Source organism: Macaca fascicularis, chromosome 16 (assembly GCF_037993035.2).
Source record: "Macaca fascicularis isolate 582-1 chromosome 16, T2T-MFA8v1.1".
NCBI lineage: Eukaryota > Metazoa > Chordata > Mammalia > Primates > Cercopithecidae > Macaca > Macaca fascicularis.
Genome location: NC_088390.1, coordinates 69,741,424 through 69,760,114, shown reverse-complemented (window position 1 = coordinate 69,760,114; position 18,691 = coordinate 69,741,424). Strand labels below are relative to the sequence as shown.

Genomic DNA, 18,691 nt, shown 5'->3' with positions numbered 1-18,691 from the left:
AAGAATCTTGGCCTTATGCAATAATATATATAGTTTTATTCATTACAGTTCAATCCAGTAGCAGCCTCAAGGATTTTAAATAATCCCCTAACAATTTCCTGGTCATGCCAGAAGATGTGGTCCTATCTTGCCTAAGATGCTAAGGAGCTTAGGCAATAGAAGGTGATCCTCTTCCCAAATTGGGGAGAAATGTGTATCATGGCAAGGACCATTTAAACAATTATTCACCTAGGTTTTAAAAAGTTACTCAAATGGTATTTTTCACATCATTATTCAACATCATTTGGTCTCTATAATAAATAATTATATTAGTCACACTGAAATTAAGTTTAAAAAAGAAGAGAAGTTTAAAAGTTGGACCTGAATAAGGCTTTTTATTACTGGCATTCATCATTCCCATCCCCATTCTGCCCTTGATGTTCAGATGCTTAGAACAATTTAGTAAGTGTGAATATACTGAATTTTCATATTTCAAGCTCACTTCACATTTGAAATTCTCAATTATTCCTGTTCACCAGAAATTTAGTATCTGATTCTCCCCAATTTAGGGAACCACTTTTATGTACCCATTAGAAAGGAAAGGAAAGTATGTGTATCTAGAGCTAAATGAAAACAGCGGACCCTCATGAGATGAGAAAATTTAATTTAATAAATGGTTTAGGTCTCTAACCATTTAAGTTACCAGAGGTTGTAGTTTTATCAAATATTTACATACATTATACATCTAGCAGGGCAATTCCCTGTGAAAGTAATTTTATTTCTCTACATTCTGGAAACATTTTCAATCTACAATCTACTAAGTGTTGAAAATAACTGAGTCATTTGGTTTATAGCTTCCTTTTCTGCCTCTTTGTGAGCATCCTGAAACCATGGTTTCCAGATACAGAAAACAACCCAATACAAACTATTCCATGACCTATGACTTGCCCTGTAGGCCAAAGTAGGTCTGTTTGTATTATGTTCAACACTGACAAGAAATAATTTTCTGATGAAGTATTTTGTTCAACACAGTCAATATGTACTACTCAAATAGTATATAATCTTGTTCTCCAGGACAGATCTATCTGATCTCTGATGGTATATTTACCTTTTACCCTTCCTTTAAGGATGCGTGATTAGTACTGCTTAAGAATCTAAAGCACTCTGCTAGCCAGAAAGACTAACATTACGGGAAGAGAATTGTGGTAAATAAAAAAATCATTCACAGTTAAGGTCCAGTCTACAGACGTAACAATTTAGGATGATGTAATTTTTTTTTTTTTTTTAACATGAGTAGGGGAAGAGGAGGGACAAGAGAGAAAAAGTATTAAGTATTTCAGGAAGTATTTTCCAATACTTGAGTTAAAACAAACCCCAAAGTCATAAAGAAATCAGTTTTATAATACATTATATAAACAGTATGTTTTCTATTAAAAAGAAAAAGAGAAAAGTGACATGAAAAACATGGTTTATTAGAAAAAAATTGATAAACTGACCTCACCAAAATTTCACATTTTTATATTTCCTAATATACCAGTAAGAAAACAAAAAGACAAGCAACAGACTGAAGTATTTGCAAATACATGTCTGAGGTGACTTGTATCCAGAATACACAAGTTCTTACAAATCAAGAAGAAAATAACCCAATATAAAAATGTGCTACAGTCTAAATAGATATTTCACTAAAGAATAAATGAATAAATAACAATACACAAAATAAGCTCAACATTAGTAGTCATTAGGAAAATGCAAATTAAAACCGCAGTGAGGTATCATTTCACACCAGCTAAAGGCAAGACAGTAACAAAGGAGATGTGGAAAAATAGGAACCCTTGTACACTGCTGGTGGGAATGCAAAATGGTACAGCTACTTTGGAAAACAGTTTTTATTTCTTAAAAAGTTAAATATAAGCTTACCATAAGATTCAGCAATTCTACTCCTAGGTATTTATCTATCCAAGAGAAATGAAAACATATGTCTACCCAAACACTTGCAAACAAATGTTCACAGCAGCACTATTCACCATAGCCCAAAATTGGAAACAATGTCTATCCAATGGTAAATGAATAGACATAATATGGTACAGTCATACAGTGGAATCCTACTTGAAATAAAAAGGAAGAAACTACTGATACACACACACACACACACACACACACACACACACACACACACACACGTCATAAACCTCAAAAACATTATGCTGAGTGAAAGAAGCCAGATACAAGAGATGACAAACTATATGACTCCATTTATGTGACATTTCCAGAAAATACAAATTTATAGAGTCTATCAATTAGTGGTTGCCTGGGAACTGGGAAAGGGAACGGGGTCAATGTTAAATAGATGCAGAAATCTTGAGGTGCTGAAAATGTCCTAAAACTGATTCATGGTGAGGGTTACACAACTTGCTACATTTACCAAACATTACTGAATTGTACACTTGAAATGGGTGAATTTTATAATATATAAAATATGACTCAATATACTTGTTTTTTAAAAAAAATTTAAAAATCCACAGACTGCTGCTTTAGAATTTCATCTAATATCTCTCTGAATTAAGGTGGCAAAAAAAAAAAGTTCTGGCCAGTTTGGGTACTCATCTTAGGTTTATACACTCAATAAAATGAAACATTTTAAATAAATTATCCATTTGTTGTAGTTATTAGGTTTTATTAAGCAACACTAAAAATAGATAATTCAGACAAAGATCTTGTTACGTATGTTTCCTAGGACTGCTATTTCTATACCAAAGAAAAGAGAAAACCCTTTTACAAAGACAACAGGCCTATATATATATATATATAAATTTTTTTTTTTTTTTTTTTTTTTGAGACAGAGTCTCACTCTGTAGCCCAGGCTGGAGTGCAGTGGTGCGATCTTGGCTCACTGCAACCTCTGCCTCCCAGGTTCAAGCAATTCATGTGCCTCAGCCTCCTGAGTAGTTGGGATAACAGGTGCACGCTACCACGCCCAGCTAATTTTTTTTTTTTTTTTGATATGGAGTCTTGCCCTGTTGCCCAGGCTGGAGTGCAGTGGCATGATCTCAGCTCACTGAAACCTCTGCCTCTTGGGTTCAAGGGATTCTCCTGCCTCAGCCTCCCGAGTAGCTGGGATTACAGGCACCTGCCACCATGCCCAGCTAATTTTTTTATTTTTAGTAGAGATGGGGTTTCACTATGTTGGCCAGGCTGATCTTGAACTCCTGACCTAGTGATCCCCCTGCCTCAGTCTCTCAAAGTGCTGAGATTACAGGTGTGAGCCACTGTGCCCGGCCAATTTTTGTATTTTTAGTAGAGACAGGGTTTCACCATGTTGGTCAGGCTGGTCTCAAACTCCTGACCTCAAGTGATCCACCCACCTCGTCCTCCCAAAGTGCTGAGATTACAGGTATAAGTCACCGTGCCCTGCCACATTTTACATATTTTAAAAACTGGTATGATTTACATATGTAAAGTATATAAATCTTTGGTGTATAGCTTAATTATTTTTATACATGTGAGAGCCTTCAAAAAGTTCACTGAAATGCATCTTATGAAAAAACTATGGAGGAATTTCAAAAAGTTTTTGCATCAAAATAAATTCATACTAACTTATTATAAGATGTCTGAACAGGATATAATTTGAGGCATTAAGAACAAGATATTAGGTTGAAAAGAGCCCTTATCAGAGCAACATGAATTCTGCTAAAATTGAAGCAAGGGCAAAGAGCAAAGTTATGGTGAAGCTTGGGTGGAAGAATGGTAAAATCATTAATGTTTTATAAAACATTTATGGAGACTGTATTAGTCCATTTTCACACTGCTAATAAAGATATACCCAAGACTGGGTAATTTATACAGGAAAGAGGTTTAATGTACTCACAGTTCTACATGGCTAGGGGCCTCACAATCAGGGCAGAAGGCAAGGAGGAGCAAGTCACATCTTACGTGACTTACTCCCCTTTACAAAACCATGAGATTGCGTGAGATTTATTCACTATCATGAGAACAGCACAGGAAAGACCTGCCTCCATGATGCAATTACCTCCCACTGGGTCCCTCCCACAACACTTGGGAATTGTGGGAGCTATGATTCAAAATGAGCTTTGGATGGGGACACAGCCAAACCATATCAGAGACAATACCCTAAAGAAATCAGCAGTTTACAAATGGATAACTTCTTTTAAGAAGGTATGAGACAGTGTTGAAGATGAAGCCTGCAGTGGCAGACCATCCACAAAAATTCATCTTGTTTGTATCCTAATTGAAAAGGACAAATGATTAACAGCACAAACAACAGCCAACATCACAGATGTCTCAATGGGTTCTGCTTACACAATTATGACTGAAAAATTAAAATGGGGGCAATCTTTCCACTAAATGGGTGCCAAAACCATTGTGCCCAGAGCAGCTGCAGAAAAGAGCAGAGCTTTCAAAGAAAATTTAAAACAAAATGAGTAGGATTAGGATCCTGGAGCATTTCTTCAAAGAACTGTAATGGGATGAAAAGTGGCTTTACCAGTACAATCCTGAAGACAAAGCACAACCAAAGCAAGGGCTACCAAGAGGTGGAAACAGTCCAGTCACAGCAAAAGTGGACTCATCAAGAGCAAGTGTCATGGCAACCATTTTCTGGGGTGATTAAGGCATTTTGCTTGTTGACTTTTTGGAAAGCCAAAAATGATAATGTCTGCTTACTATGAAAGTGTTTTGAGCAAGCCAAAGCTTGAGCAGAAAACCACCTGGGAAAGCTCCACCAGATAATCCTTTTCCACCACAACGATACTCCTGCTCATTCCTCTCATCAAACAAAGGCAGCTTTGCAAGTTTAGATGGAAAATCCATCTTACAGTCCTGATTTGGCTCTGTCTTCTTTTTGTTTTTTAATCTTAAAATCTGTAAAAGGCATGCATTTTTCTTCAGTTAATAATGTAAAAAAGACTTCACTGACATGGTTAAATTCCCAGGACACTCAGTTCTTTAGGGATGGACTAAATGGCTGGTATCATCTCTTACAAAAGTGTCTTGAACTTGATGGAGCTTATGTTCAGAAATAAAGTTTATATTTTTTATTTTTACCTTTTACTTATGTTTTCCATGAACTTTTTGAAGTCTTCGCATGAACATAAATCCATGTAACTATCATCCAGACCAAGATACAGAAAGCTCCCTTAGTCAATAATCCTACCAAAGGTAACCACTACTTGAGTTCTATAATCATAGAAGTGTGATCATTTTGTTTCTATGAACTTTATATAAATGTACATACTTTATACAGAAGGCACTCTTCTGAGTCTGACTTATGTTCAATATCACATCTGTGAAATATATCCATGATGTTGTAACAATAGTGTGTTCTTTTTCATTGCTGTATACAATTTATCAATTCCACTGTTGATGGACATGTGAATGGTTTTCAGTTTTTAGATATTATGAATAAAACTGATAAAACTTTATTTTATCTGTCTTCTCATAAACAAAAGCACTCATTTCTCATAGGCATTATCTCCAGAAATCGAATTGTGAGGTTTTAGGTAACATGCATATAAAGCTTTATATACCTTTGATACATCTTGTCAAACAACTTTACAAAATGGAGTACCAACTTATTAACATACTCCCACCATCAATGTATAATTTCAATGGCAACATATCCTTATGTTGCTTGCCATTGCCATTTCTTTTAATTTTGTGGGTTTGGGTATAGCAATATTTCACTATGTCAAGAACAGTGAAGAATCTGTAAACTAACAAGCTTGGATGTGGGAAAAGGATATGAAACTTCTGGGTCAGAGATGAAAGACAGTTCATTACTCAGAGCAATAGCAGTAGCCAGAGGATCAACATTGTGCCACTTTCCTGAGCCCTAATTCCCACGGGGCAACGTGAAGAGGTCTAGGTGATACCTGTACTTGTAGATGGTTGCAGTATAAGAGAGGCAATCTGTGTCTACAGATTAGTTTGCATTTTCCAGGATTTTATACAAATGGAATAATATAGTATATCTATATTTTTAATCTGGCTTCTTTCAAATAGCATAATTATTTTAAGATTCAAGTATGTTGCTGTGGTATTCATAACTCATTTCCCTCTGTAGCTGAGTAGAATTCCATTGTATGGATACACAATTAATTTGTTTATCCATTCACCTGTTGATGGGAATTTGGGATGCTTACAGTTACTGGCTATTACAAATAAAACTTTGATGATTATGTATATATTTTTAAGAACATATGCTTTCATTTCTTCTGAATAAATTCCACTCATTTTTTGACCTCATATTTCTCTTACATATATTATAATTAAATACAGTCATCCCTTGGTATCTGCAGGGAATTAGTTCCAGAAACCTTGGAGCTATCTGCAATAGGATACCACAATCTGCAAATGCTCAAGTCCCTTTTAGTTGGCCATCTATATCCGTGGATGTGGAGCACAGATACAGAGGGTTAACTGTATAGGTATATATCATTATATATCACATACAGATATTATAATTTTTTAATATATAGATGTATTTTAAAGAATCGTAAGAAATATTAACCTTTGGAGAGAGGTATTAGGTGTAGAGAGGAGAGTGGCTTTTATTTTTCCTTCCGTATTTTTTGTTTACAACAGTGTTAGCCTTACAGACACTGAGAGGAAAAGCATATCTGGCTTTTATAGGAGTATAGGAGTCTTAGACATCATTTCATAAGCTCTACAGTTAGCATTTTTTTGGGTAAAATAATGAATCTCAAGAGATATGTCTGTTCAAGAAGAGTAAAGTAATTTTATATTCTTTTCAATAAACTAAAAAGAGGTCAAGAGAAGATGAGAACAAACACATTAAAGAGACTTCACCACCACCAAAATGAAAATTCCTAAGTTTGGAAATGAGGGCTCTAGACTCAAGCAGGTGACTAATCTATTACTGGGCACTGTCTACGTACCACACTGATGGTAAGTCTAGCTAAATGCATATTACAAAAACTTAAAACAAAACTTAAGGGTCAATTTCAGCTTTTTTTTTGTCTCTTTCAAATCTGTTTAGTGTCTTTGCTATCTAGTATCAGTACAGCTGAGTAACAATGTCCTCTCATGGAATTTTTACACATTTCTGATTCTCTATGTAATTCATGAAGTCACGTGAAACACATCATGAAACTTCCATAAAGTCTAAAGCAGTTTCTGTCCCTATGGACAACTAACACTGTATATGACCTGTATAGCAGAGATGTATCGCCGAGGGGTGACTTGGGCCAAATGAATCCAACACCAGGATAAGATTTCAGAATGAAGGTTGGGATTGCCCTTTTTCTATAGGCTTTGTAGGCCATGACAATGTTAACTGTAGAGCTTATGATCTCTGTTGCAACTACTGAACTCTGTTGTGGTAAGCAGTCATAAGTAAATAAATGAGTGTGGTTTTGCTGCTATGAAACTTTATTTACAAAAACAGAGTGTGCTGAATTTGGCCCATGGGCCCTGGTTTGCTGACTGCTGTCTTGGAGAAATAGAAATCTCTTAAGATCTCCATGTTTCCCCCCAACACCATTACATTGCTAATTGAATAAAGGCTTCTGATTAACCACTGAAAAATACATATTGCCAGTTGTTAGCAAATAATGATAAATGCTGTTTACACATTCCATATATCAAAGAGAATTACAGTTTATAATTTTGGAAGAAATGAAATTCTGAGATACTAGTAAGTCCAAAACTGTTTTGTAACTGGCTCATACTACCATCTCATATAGAGCTTACTTTAAATAAGCCCCCACCCCACTTTTTCTGGGTAATCTCTCCTATGAGAAGACTATATTCTATAGTAAGATGAAGAAAATTATCATTAGATTTACTAACTACATTGTTATTTTTGTTTAAAGCTGATATCACAGAATGGTTGGTTCATGCATATATTCATTCATTAGTTCATGCAACCAACAACTATGGAGCCTCTACTGAAGTCTTCTCAGTTGCTATGTCAAAAAGTTGAGATTCTAGTAGTCAGACCAAAACATATACACAGTAGCTGCACGTAACACAAAGCAGACTGTTGCCAACACAAAAAGAGAATGCATACAAAGTACTAGGAGACTCTAGAAGCAGCAGCAATTACTTGTGGCTGGGAGGTGATTGGAGAAAGTTTTATGAAGGAGGAAGTATTTGAGTTCAGCCTGGGAAGGTGGCTAGGAATTAGATGGAGACAGTTTGGTAGTTGCCTCAGAGCTTGAGTCTAGTGGTTAGTTACATGTGGTCCTGACGGCTTTCTGAGATCAACAGCAAAACATTAAATTAACCAGCTTGCTTGTTCCATTCTCTCTTCCCATAGTCTGTTCAGTTCTGGCACTGCTCTGAAGGTACAGGATACAACTAGGGAGGAAGCACTTGGCTAATATGAAAGTGGAACAGTTCTGGGATACACTTGGGGCTAAGGGAAGCCTGAGGAAGAGTTGAGTCGCTTTTAAACAAATGAGAAGGTCCTTGATTAACATAGTGAAAAAAGGTTCTAAGGGATACACATAAAATATAATGGGGAGTAAGTAGGAAGAAGACGGTAATATAGAATGTTAATGTTAGTAGTGACCGAGACTCATAGCCCTGAATTAACATTGTTCATTCAGACTGACTACATAGTTCCTCATTGAAACAAAGCTTCTCTGTCTTCTACTAAGTGTTCAGTGCCTTTCTCAAATAATAGAGCCAGAATTTTCTTAGAAATCATTGTAGCTTAGTTAGGAAGTAAGTTGGGACATACTATTATGGTTGGTAGTTACAGTTCCCTATTTATATATGAGCAAGGATTTATATGCTTCTTTTCGGAAAAGACTCAACTTGCCTGGAACTTTTCATAATGTACAGCTGCGGTTTGGATCTGTGTCCCCGCCCAAATCTCATGCCGAGTTGTAAGCCCCAATGTTGGAGGTGACTGGATCATGGGGCAGATTTCCTCCTTGCTGTTCTTGTAATATGAGTGAGTTCTTGAGAGAACGGGTCATTTAAAACTGTGTGGAACCTCCTCCTCCTGCTGTTCCTCCTGCTCTGGTCATGTGAGGTGCTTGTTCCCCCTGTGCCTTCTGCCATGACTGAAAGCTCTCTGAGGCCTCCTCAGAAGCCAAGCAGAAGCTGCTATTCTTCCTGTACAGCCTGCAGAACCATGAGCCAATTCAACCTCTTTTCTTTATAAATTATTTAGTTTCAGGTATTTCTTTATAGCAGTGTAAGAATAGACTAACACAACAGCATTCTAGGATTCTAATATGGCATGGTAGTTGGGGATCGACATAGAAGGTTCTAGGATAAAAAATTTACTGTCAGTACACAAAAGTGAATAATCTTTAAAAATTAATATTAAAATCTTCCATAGTTACTCATCTTTCAGATGAGCCATTTCCCCTATAATCACACCTGATGACAGATGCTGATGGTCTCCCAGAGAACAAACAACAGGTAGGAAAGGGAAATGGGAATGGCAAGAAGCATTACACTATCAGCTACATAAGGAATAATTATCAGTGAGATAATCTATCCAGGCCTTCATGAGGAAAGTAAGAAAAGCAAACATAACTTTGATTTTATAGTCTGGACAAAGTCCAGATCATGACATATTTTGAAAAGTCAGAACGTTCAACTATTCTGCAAAAGTCCCAAGTTTGAACTATTAAGGAGCAATTTAGCTGTAGTAAAAACACCCCTTGACATCAATTTTGAGAAGAGTAGCTGCTAAAGAATGATGACTCCGTATTTCAACCACTTAACCCTCAGTATCATTTCTTTCTTTCATTTTTTTTTAAGAGACAAGGTCTCACTATGTTGCGCAGGCTGGTCTTAAACTCTTGGCCTCAAGCAATCCTCCTGCCTCAGCATCCCAAATTGCTGGAACTACAGGCATGAGCCACCATGCTATATCATTTCTGATATGGTTTGGCTCTGTGTCCCCACCCAAATCCTATCTTGAATTGTAATCCCCATGTGTCAGGGACCTGGTGGGAGGTGATCGCATCCTGGGGGTGGTTCCCTCATGCTATTCTTGTGATAGTGAGGTAGTTCTCATGAGATCCGATGGTTTAAAACTGGTAGTTCCCCTGTGTGCTCGCTCTCTCCTGTAGCCTTGTGGAGCAGACACTTGCTCCTCCTTTGCTTTCTGCCATGATTATAAGTTTCTCAATGCTTCCCCAGCTGTGTGGAACTGTGAGTCAATTAAACCTCTTTTGTTTATAAATTACCCAGTCTCAGGTAATATCTTTATAGCGTGTGAAAACGGACGAATACAATTTTTTTTTTTCACTGAGTTTGCTAGTGGTGTTGCAGAATTATTCTTTAGAAATGTAGCCACCTGGTGATTCTTCTATGAAATGGTAGCCAGGATATTGTGAAAATACTGAAATTCATGGGATGTGGAAAAGCTGAATTCTTGCCTGCCTTCCACTTTTACAAACTATGGATGATGATTTCTGATAATACAAATTACACTGAGATATGCCCATTTTAATAATGTTTTTTAAAACTAAGATTGTAAGAACTAAAACCTCAAACTAAAATTCTTTCAAAGACTTCTGATTGAGCGAAAAGACTTTTTGTAGTTTGATGGTATATTTTATAGGCTGTTTCTGAATTTCTATGTGTTTTTGTACACTCTGGGAGCAGAACTAAGCGATTCGAGGAAGATGAACCTTCTCCCAGATTCAAATAATATATACATGTACATTACCCTAATACAAAAGAACAGCTTAGTCAAAAAAGATGAATGGAAAATTTAAATACTGTCAGAGTAGGATTTATTTTCATTTCAATATATACTGGAGTAAATACTGATTATTTAACAACAACAACAAAAACTTACCTGCTACTGAATTTGGCCTTGGCATGAGATACAAAGGAATAGACTGTACTGATTGAGATAACACTGTTTCCAAATTTCTCTCTGGGATCTTATTCAGACTATAGGTGGAAGCAGTCATATTTTCATCTACTCGATACAAACAGGAGTCCATGCTGGATTTTTGAGATTGCCAAGGTTTTATGTTTCCTCCAGATCCTAATTCTTTACTGCTTTCCCCAGCATATTTTGTGCGTTCCACATTTTCAGAATAGCTTGTTAATGTAGCTGGAAAAAAAGAGTAAAATGAATTTAATAAAGCCACATACATACAGTTATTAATCTTTGACAAAGTTGATAAAAACATACATTGGGGAAAGGACGCCATTTTCAAAAAATGGTGCAGAAAAACTGGACTGCCATATGCAGGGGAATGAAACTGGACCCCTATCTCTCACCATATGCAAAAATCAACTCAAGATACACTAAAGACTTAATCCTAAGACTGGAAACTAAAAATACTAGAAGAAAACCTACAGAAACTTTTCTGGACATTGGTTGAGGTAAAGAAATTATGACTAGGACTTCAAAAGCACAGGCAACAAAAACAAAAATAGACAAATGCAACTAAAACTAAAAAGCTTCTCACAGCCAAAGAAATCATCAGCCCAGGGAAAAGACAACTTGCAGAATGGGAGAAAATATATGCAAACTATACATCTGACAGGACTAACATTAAGAATATACAAGGAACTCAAACAACTCAACAAAAACTTCACAAATAATCCCATTAAAAAGTAAGCAAAGGACATAAACAGAAATTTTCCAAAAGATATAGAAATGGCCATGTACACACAAAAAATTTCTCAATATTAGTAATCATCAGAGAAATGCAAATTAAAACCACCATCTTATACCAGTCAGAATGGCTACTATTAAAAAATCAAAAAATCACAGACAGTGAGGATGCAGAGAACTCTCATATACACTGTTGGTGGGAATATAAATTAGTACAACCATTAAGGAAAATATAGAGATTTCTCAAATAACTAAAAATAGAACTACCATTTAATCCAGCAATTCCACTACTAGGTATCTACCCAAAGGAAAAGAAATCCATATGTCAAAAAGATATCTGCACTTTAATGTTTACCACAGCACTATTTACAATAGCAAAGATATGGAAAACCTACATGTTCATCAACAGATGAATGGATAAAGAAAATGTGGTATATGCACACAATGGAATATTATTCAGCCATAAAGAGAATGAAATGTCTTTTGTAGCAACATGGATGGAACTAGAAATCATTATCTTAAATGAAACAAGTTAGATGTAGAAAGACAAATATTCCATGTTCTCACTCACAGGTGGGTGCTAAAAAAAGTGCACATATTGAAGTAGAAAATGGAATGACAGACAATGGAGCCTCTGAAGGGTTACAGGGTGGGGGAAAGGTGGATGAGTAATTACTTAATGGGTTCAATGCACATTATTTGGGTGATGAATGTCCTAAAAACTTGGACTTCACCACTACGCAATTTATGCATGTAACAAAACTGCCTTGTACTTCACTGATTTATAAAATTTAAAGAGTGAATTTAAAAGAAAATCTAAAGTAGAGATTAATCTGTTTATGATTATGTAAATTCATGACTAGATAATATTTAGTAACATTATTTTTAAAAGTTACTTATGATCATTTCACTTCTATCATGATGTATGAATAACTGAAACCAAAATACAGTCATCTCTCACATATTTCAAAAACTCTGTATCAATAAACTAAAAAAATTCATGTATCAGTCCTAGAGGACCTACAGCTCGGGCCTATTAGTGGTAAAATTTTCAGAATTTCATCAAAAGGGAATTTATATAATCTTCACAGATTGCTGGAGAGACTCAGAGGTCCCTGAAAGATCTCTATATTCTTTTTATTCTGTTCTTTTCCTCATTTAAATGTATTTCCTTGCTTCTAATATGTAACAAAGAATTAGAATAAAATAAGCAGTCCCTAAGTAAGAACTAATATAAGAGACAGAACCCGCCCAAATAAGTAAGCAGTAACAGGCTCTTCTTGTACAGATGGCTATAGTTCTAACTTTATGGATTTCAGTACCTTAATAAAATAAACTGAAAAGTCTTGAATTTTATATAGTCTTACCACTAATTGTACACAAATAGAAAAATTTTAATTAACTCTAGAAATGAAAGGATTAAAAACATTAACATCTAGATGATAATTTTTTACCAATAATTATAAAACAAGAATGAAAGATACCACCCCAGAGGAGTTTTTATATGTTAGTTCATTTTCTCTTCTTGTATTTTGAATGTACCTATTGCCAAAAGAAGAGACCTAAGTTCATGAGGTACTTTCCACAGTCCTTTTTAGTGAGGTTCTCTCTCTGCAAATTTAAATGGAGTTCTGGATTTTCTAATAACAAGGGAAGAAGATGAATTACAAAGGATGACCGAAATTTCTCTCTAAGAAAGAAAAACCGACTTTGTTGTTACAAAAAATAAAAGACCAAGGAAGAAGAAATCTAGGTAAACTAGAAAAAGGTAGAGAAGTGGGAAGAGGGAAAATTTTATAAACTTAAGAATTAAAAGAGAGATGAAGGTATGTGCTTTTGGGCCCCACCTGAGAAAGGAAATCAGAAATATCACAGAACCCTTTGGAAACCGTGTAAGATTTTGGAAGATAAGTTCCCATATTCATTACACTCTATTTCCCCTTTAGTGATTAGTTGTAAAACCTTAAAAAATAGACAACCTATGCTCATTTTGGAGAGACAGCTAACAAAAAGAAAGCAGAGAAAATTATATTCCTACATTTTGGCTGGTCTTTGGGGACAAAAAACCAAGGATAGTATGTGGTAGCAAATCTGAAAAACAAAGGAAAACAGTTTCTGAAACTCAGAAAATATTTCCAAAGGAAGAACATGGAAAACAAATTAAGAATTGAAAAGTAATTCCAGGGGTCTAACAACCCAAAGGTCAAAGTGATTTTTTTGGTAACTGGTAAAGAAATATCACCCCAGAAAAAGCTCATATATATTTTAAGCAGGATGTTCTTTCTTCTGTATTAGATCATAAACGTTAATACTAGTAATCATAATAAATTCATATTTATCACTTTATAACCTTTAAATTGTACAAACATACAGTATCTCATTTGATTATCAACAGAACACTCCCAGCAGGACTGATATTACTATCTCCATTACGCAGATGAGGAAACCAAACCGATGCTTAGAGAGATTAGGCATCTTGCCCACTTATACAGCTAACAAGTAGTCTCACAGGCAACTAATTATTTGGAATCTTAAACATTTACTACCTTTTATTGTTACTTAACTCTTTTGTAGATGCACCCTGCCTCCTTTACTACACTGTACTTTTCTGAATAATAGAAACTATAAGGGTTTTTTTCATATTTAAATTAAAAAAAACCTTTTAGAGCCCAGCTCTGTAATACCCACATGATGAAAGGAGAGAGAGAAAAAAGGAAAGCAGAAAGGCTAAAGCCCTGCTGTTATCTAGAAAAATCATAGGAAAATAGCACTCAGTGAACATTCAGGAGACCCTTAGTGTGGGAGGACACTGCAGACATTAACAATGAAATATCAGAACAAAAATAACTGGCCTCATTCTTCAGGGCATTTTTTTCTCTAGTACTTACATTAAAAATATTTCCACCATTGATAGGTGTATGTTTTACCTGGGAAATTATTTAAGCCAAGAAACTGCCTACTTTTGGGGAAAAAATGTGATGAGAGGACATAGTATTTAAAGACACATAAGCTAAGCTCTGAAGAATGGATTCAGTACTGGTGAAGTGTTTATGCCTGCTAGGAATATAGTATTGTACTCTTTTAATGTGGAAAAGGCTTTATATTTGCCATAGGGGAATAGGTGGAAGAGATAAATCAGGCTTTCTATAATATTTTAGGATACTGCCAAACAATTAAACAGGTACTGAATATTAGCTCTTGAGAACACTGCACCTTCAATAACAGTCAAGGACTTCAGTAAAAGTTCTTGCAATACTTACCCAACTCCCAGTCATTCCAGATAACAACTTTATATTCACCTAAATTTGGTCTTTTATCTTTACTTAATTTACTTTATCTTACTTTACCCATTGGAAAAAGAGGTTTGCTTTATGAGAAAGGAGACACAAATCTAACCCAAACTTGAGGGCTAGAGAATACTCTTGTCAATTAAGCTGAGTTGGTCAGGTGAAGATGAAAAAACAATGGTTTATCCAAAGACAAAAACATTCGCAAGGGCACAGCAAAGTTCTTAAGAATTAAGTAAATTCAAAAGACTAGAACTTTGGAGGTGGGTTGGGGCCAGTGGTGTGCTGATACAGGTTTAACAACTTGGCTCTCTAAAACACAGCAACAGGCCGGAGGGGCCAAGACGGCTGACCAGAAATATCTGCAGTTGGAAGCTCCCACAGAGAAGAATGAAAATGGTGAGTGAATCCTGCACTGGCAACTGAGGTATCCAGGTTCTCTTATTGGGACTGACTAGGCAGTTGGCATGTGCCATGGAGAGCAAGGAAAAAGCAGGGTGGAGCCATGGCCCACTCAGGAGCCACACGGGGCAAGGGGAGTTCCCACCCCCAGCCAAGGGAGGTGGTAGTGAGTGATTGTGTTACCCTGCCCAAGAAGCCATGCTTTTTCCATGGATCTGTGCAACCCACAGATCAGGAGATCCCCCTTGTGGGCCCACACACACCACCAGGGTTTCGGTCCCAAGCACAGAGCTGTGCAGATTCTCGGCGGCCTCTTGGCTGGAAATTGCCCAAGACTACCGAGTTCCCAGGGGGAGGGGTGGCCATCATGACTGTGGCTGCCTCCTGCCTAAGATGACTGAGCTCCTGGGAAGAGAGGCAGCAGCCATCACTGCAGCTCCAGTCTGCTGTTTTTCCCCTACTGGTGCCAGGGAGACTGGGCGGTTTAGACCCAGGAAGAATTCCCCACAGTGCAGCACAGCAGCTGTGGCAGACTGTGACCAGACTGCCTTTTTAGGCCAGACCTTGACCCATCCCTCCTCACTGATTGGGCCTTCCCTGTGGGAATTTCAGTAACTCCAGCCAGGGGTTTACGAACAGAACTCTGATCTCCCTGGGATGGAGCCCCCGGAAGGAGAGATGGCCGCAGTTGCCGCCGCAGTCTCCACTGATCAGTGGACTTAGTCTTTCTCCCTGCTGGCTCTGAGGAATCTGGGTAGTCCAGACAAGTGGGATTCCCCCCAGTGCAGTGCACCCCCTCTGCCCAAGGGGCAGCCAGAGTGCTTCGTCAACCAGGTCCCTGATCCCGTGCCTCCTGACTGGGTGAGAAACCCCAACAGGGGTCGCCAGACACCCTATATAGGAGGGTTCCCGCTGGCATCAGGTCGGTGCCCCTCTGGGATGGAGCTCCCAGAGGAAGAAGCAGGCAGCCATCTTTGCTGTTCTGCAGCCTCCACTGGTGACACCTCCAGTTGCAGGAGGGACCCAGGTGAATAGGACTGGATGGACCCCCAACAAACTGCAGCAGTCCTATGGAAAGGGACTGTTAAAAGAAAAATAACAGAAAGCAACAACAACAGCATCAACAAAAAACATCCCCACAAAAACCCCATCCAAAGTTCTGCAGCCTCAAAGACTGAAGCTAGATAAACTCACGAAGATGAGAAAGAATCAATGAAAACATGCTGAAAACTGAAAAAGCCAGAGTGCTCTTCTCCTCCAAATGATTGCAATATCTCTCCAGCAAAGGGCACAGAACTGGGCGGAGGCTGAGATGGATGAATTGACAGAAGTAGGCTTCAGAAGGTGGGTAATAATGAACTTCACAGAGCTAAAGGAGCATGTTCTAACCCAAAGCAAAGAAGCTGATAACCACGATAAAACACTATACGAGCTGTTAACCAGAATAACCAGTTGAGACAGGACCATGAATGACCTGATAGAGCTGAAAAGCACGACACAAGAACTTCACAATGTAACCACAAGTATCAACAGCCAAATAGACCAAGTGGAGGAAAGAATTTCAGAGCCTGAAGACTAACTTGCTGAAACAAGACAGGCAGACAAGATTAGAGAAAAAAAGATGAAAAGGAATGAACAAAATCTCCAGGAACTATGGGATTATGTAAAAAGACCAAACCTATGACTGACTAGGGTACCTGAAAGAGACAGGAAGAATGGAACCAAGTTGGAAAACATACTTCAGGACATCATCCAGGAGAACTTCCCCAACCTAACAAGACAAGCTAACATTCGAATTCAGTAAATACAGAGAACCACAGTAAGATACTCCATGAGAAGATCAACCCCAAGACGCATAATCATCAGATTCCTCAAGCTCAAAATGAAGAAAAATACATTAAGGGCAGCCAGAGAGAAAGGCCAGGTCACCTATAAAGGGAAACCCATCAGACTTACAGTGGACTTCTCAGCAGAAAACCTACAAACCAGAAGAGATTCAGGACCAATACTCAACATTCTTAAAAAAGAATTTGCAATCCAGAAGTTCATATCTGGCCAAATTAAGCTTCATAAGCAAAGGAGAAATAAAATCCTTTTCAGACAAGCAAATGCTACAGGAATTTGTCACCACCAGGCCTGCCTTGCAAGAGCTCCTGAAGGAAGCACTAAATATGGGAAGGAAAAAATGTTACCAGCCACTATAAAAACACACTGAAGTACAAAGACTAATAATGCTATGAAGCAACTACATGAACAAGTCTGCAAAATAACCAGCTAGCATCATGATGACAGGATCAAATTCACACATAGCAATATTAACCTTAAATGTAAATGGGCTAAATGGCCCAATTAAAAGACACAGAGTGGCAAGCTGGGTAAAGACCCCTTGGGATGTTGTATTCAAGAGACCCATCTGAAACGCAAAGACACACATAGGCTCAAAATAAAGAGATGGAGCAAAACTTACCAAGCAAATGGAAAGCAGAAAAAAGCAGGGGTTGCAATCCTAGTCTCTGACAAAACAGACTTTAAACCAACAAAGATAAAAAAAAGACAAAGAAGGGCATTACATGATGGTAAAGGGGACAATTCAACAATAAGAGCTAACTATCCTAAATATATATGCACCCAATACAGGAGCACCCAGATTCATAAAACAAGTTCTTAGAGACCTACAAAGAGACTTTGACTCCTACACAATAATAGTGGGAGACTTTAACACCCAATGTCAATATTAGACAGATTATCAAGACAGAAAATTAACAGAGTCAGGACTTGAACTCAGCTCTGGATAAAGTGGACCTGATATATACCTACAGAACTCTCCACCCAAAAACAACAGAATATACATTCTTATTGGCACTACCTGGCACTTACTGTAAAACTGATCACATAAATGGAAGTCAAACACTCCTCAGGAAATGCAAAAGAGCTGAAATCATAACAAACAGTCTCTCAGGCCACAGCACAATCAAATTAGAACTCAAGATTAAGAAACTCACCCCAAACCACACAACTACATGGAAATTGAACAACCTGCTCCCAAACGACTCCTGGGTAAATAAAGAAATTAAGACAGAAATTAAGAAGCTATTTGAAACCAATGATAACAAAGAGGCAACGTACGAGAATCTCTGGGACACAGCTAAAGCAATGTTAGGAGGGAAATTTACAGCACTAAATGCCCACATCGAAAGCTGGAAAGATCTCAAATCGATACCCTAACATCATAACTAAAAGAACTAGGGAATCAAGAGCAAACAAACCCCAAAGCTAGCAGAAGACAAGAAATAACCAAGATTACAGCAGAACTGAGGGAGATAGAGACACAAAAAACCCTTCAAAAAAAAAAAAAAAAAATCAACAAATCCAGGAGCTGTTTTTTTTGAAAAAATAAATAAATAAATAAAATGGATAGACTGCTAACTAGACTAATAAAGAA

General features: G+C 37.3%; 1 protein-coding gene across 14 annotated transcripts in view; it reads right to left on the bottom strand.

Annotated features, from left to right (window-relative positions):
- The window catches only part of TANC2 (tetratricopeptide repeat, ankyrin repeat and coiled-coil containing 2), a 440,902-nt gene that overhangs the window by 182,130 nt on the left and 240,081 nt on the right, over window positions 1-18,691 (bottom strand). For all 14 annotated transcript variants that reach the window (XM_015438693.3, XM_015438694.3, XM_015438695.3 and 11 more), the window contains one exon: window positions 10,787-11,050. In XM_015438693.3, coding sequence (XP_015294179.2) covers window positions 10,787-11,050 — 264 coding nt within the window. The remainder of the gene's footprint in view (window positions 1-10,786; window positions 11,051-18,691) is intronic.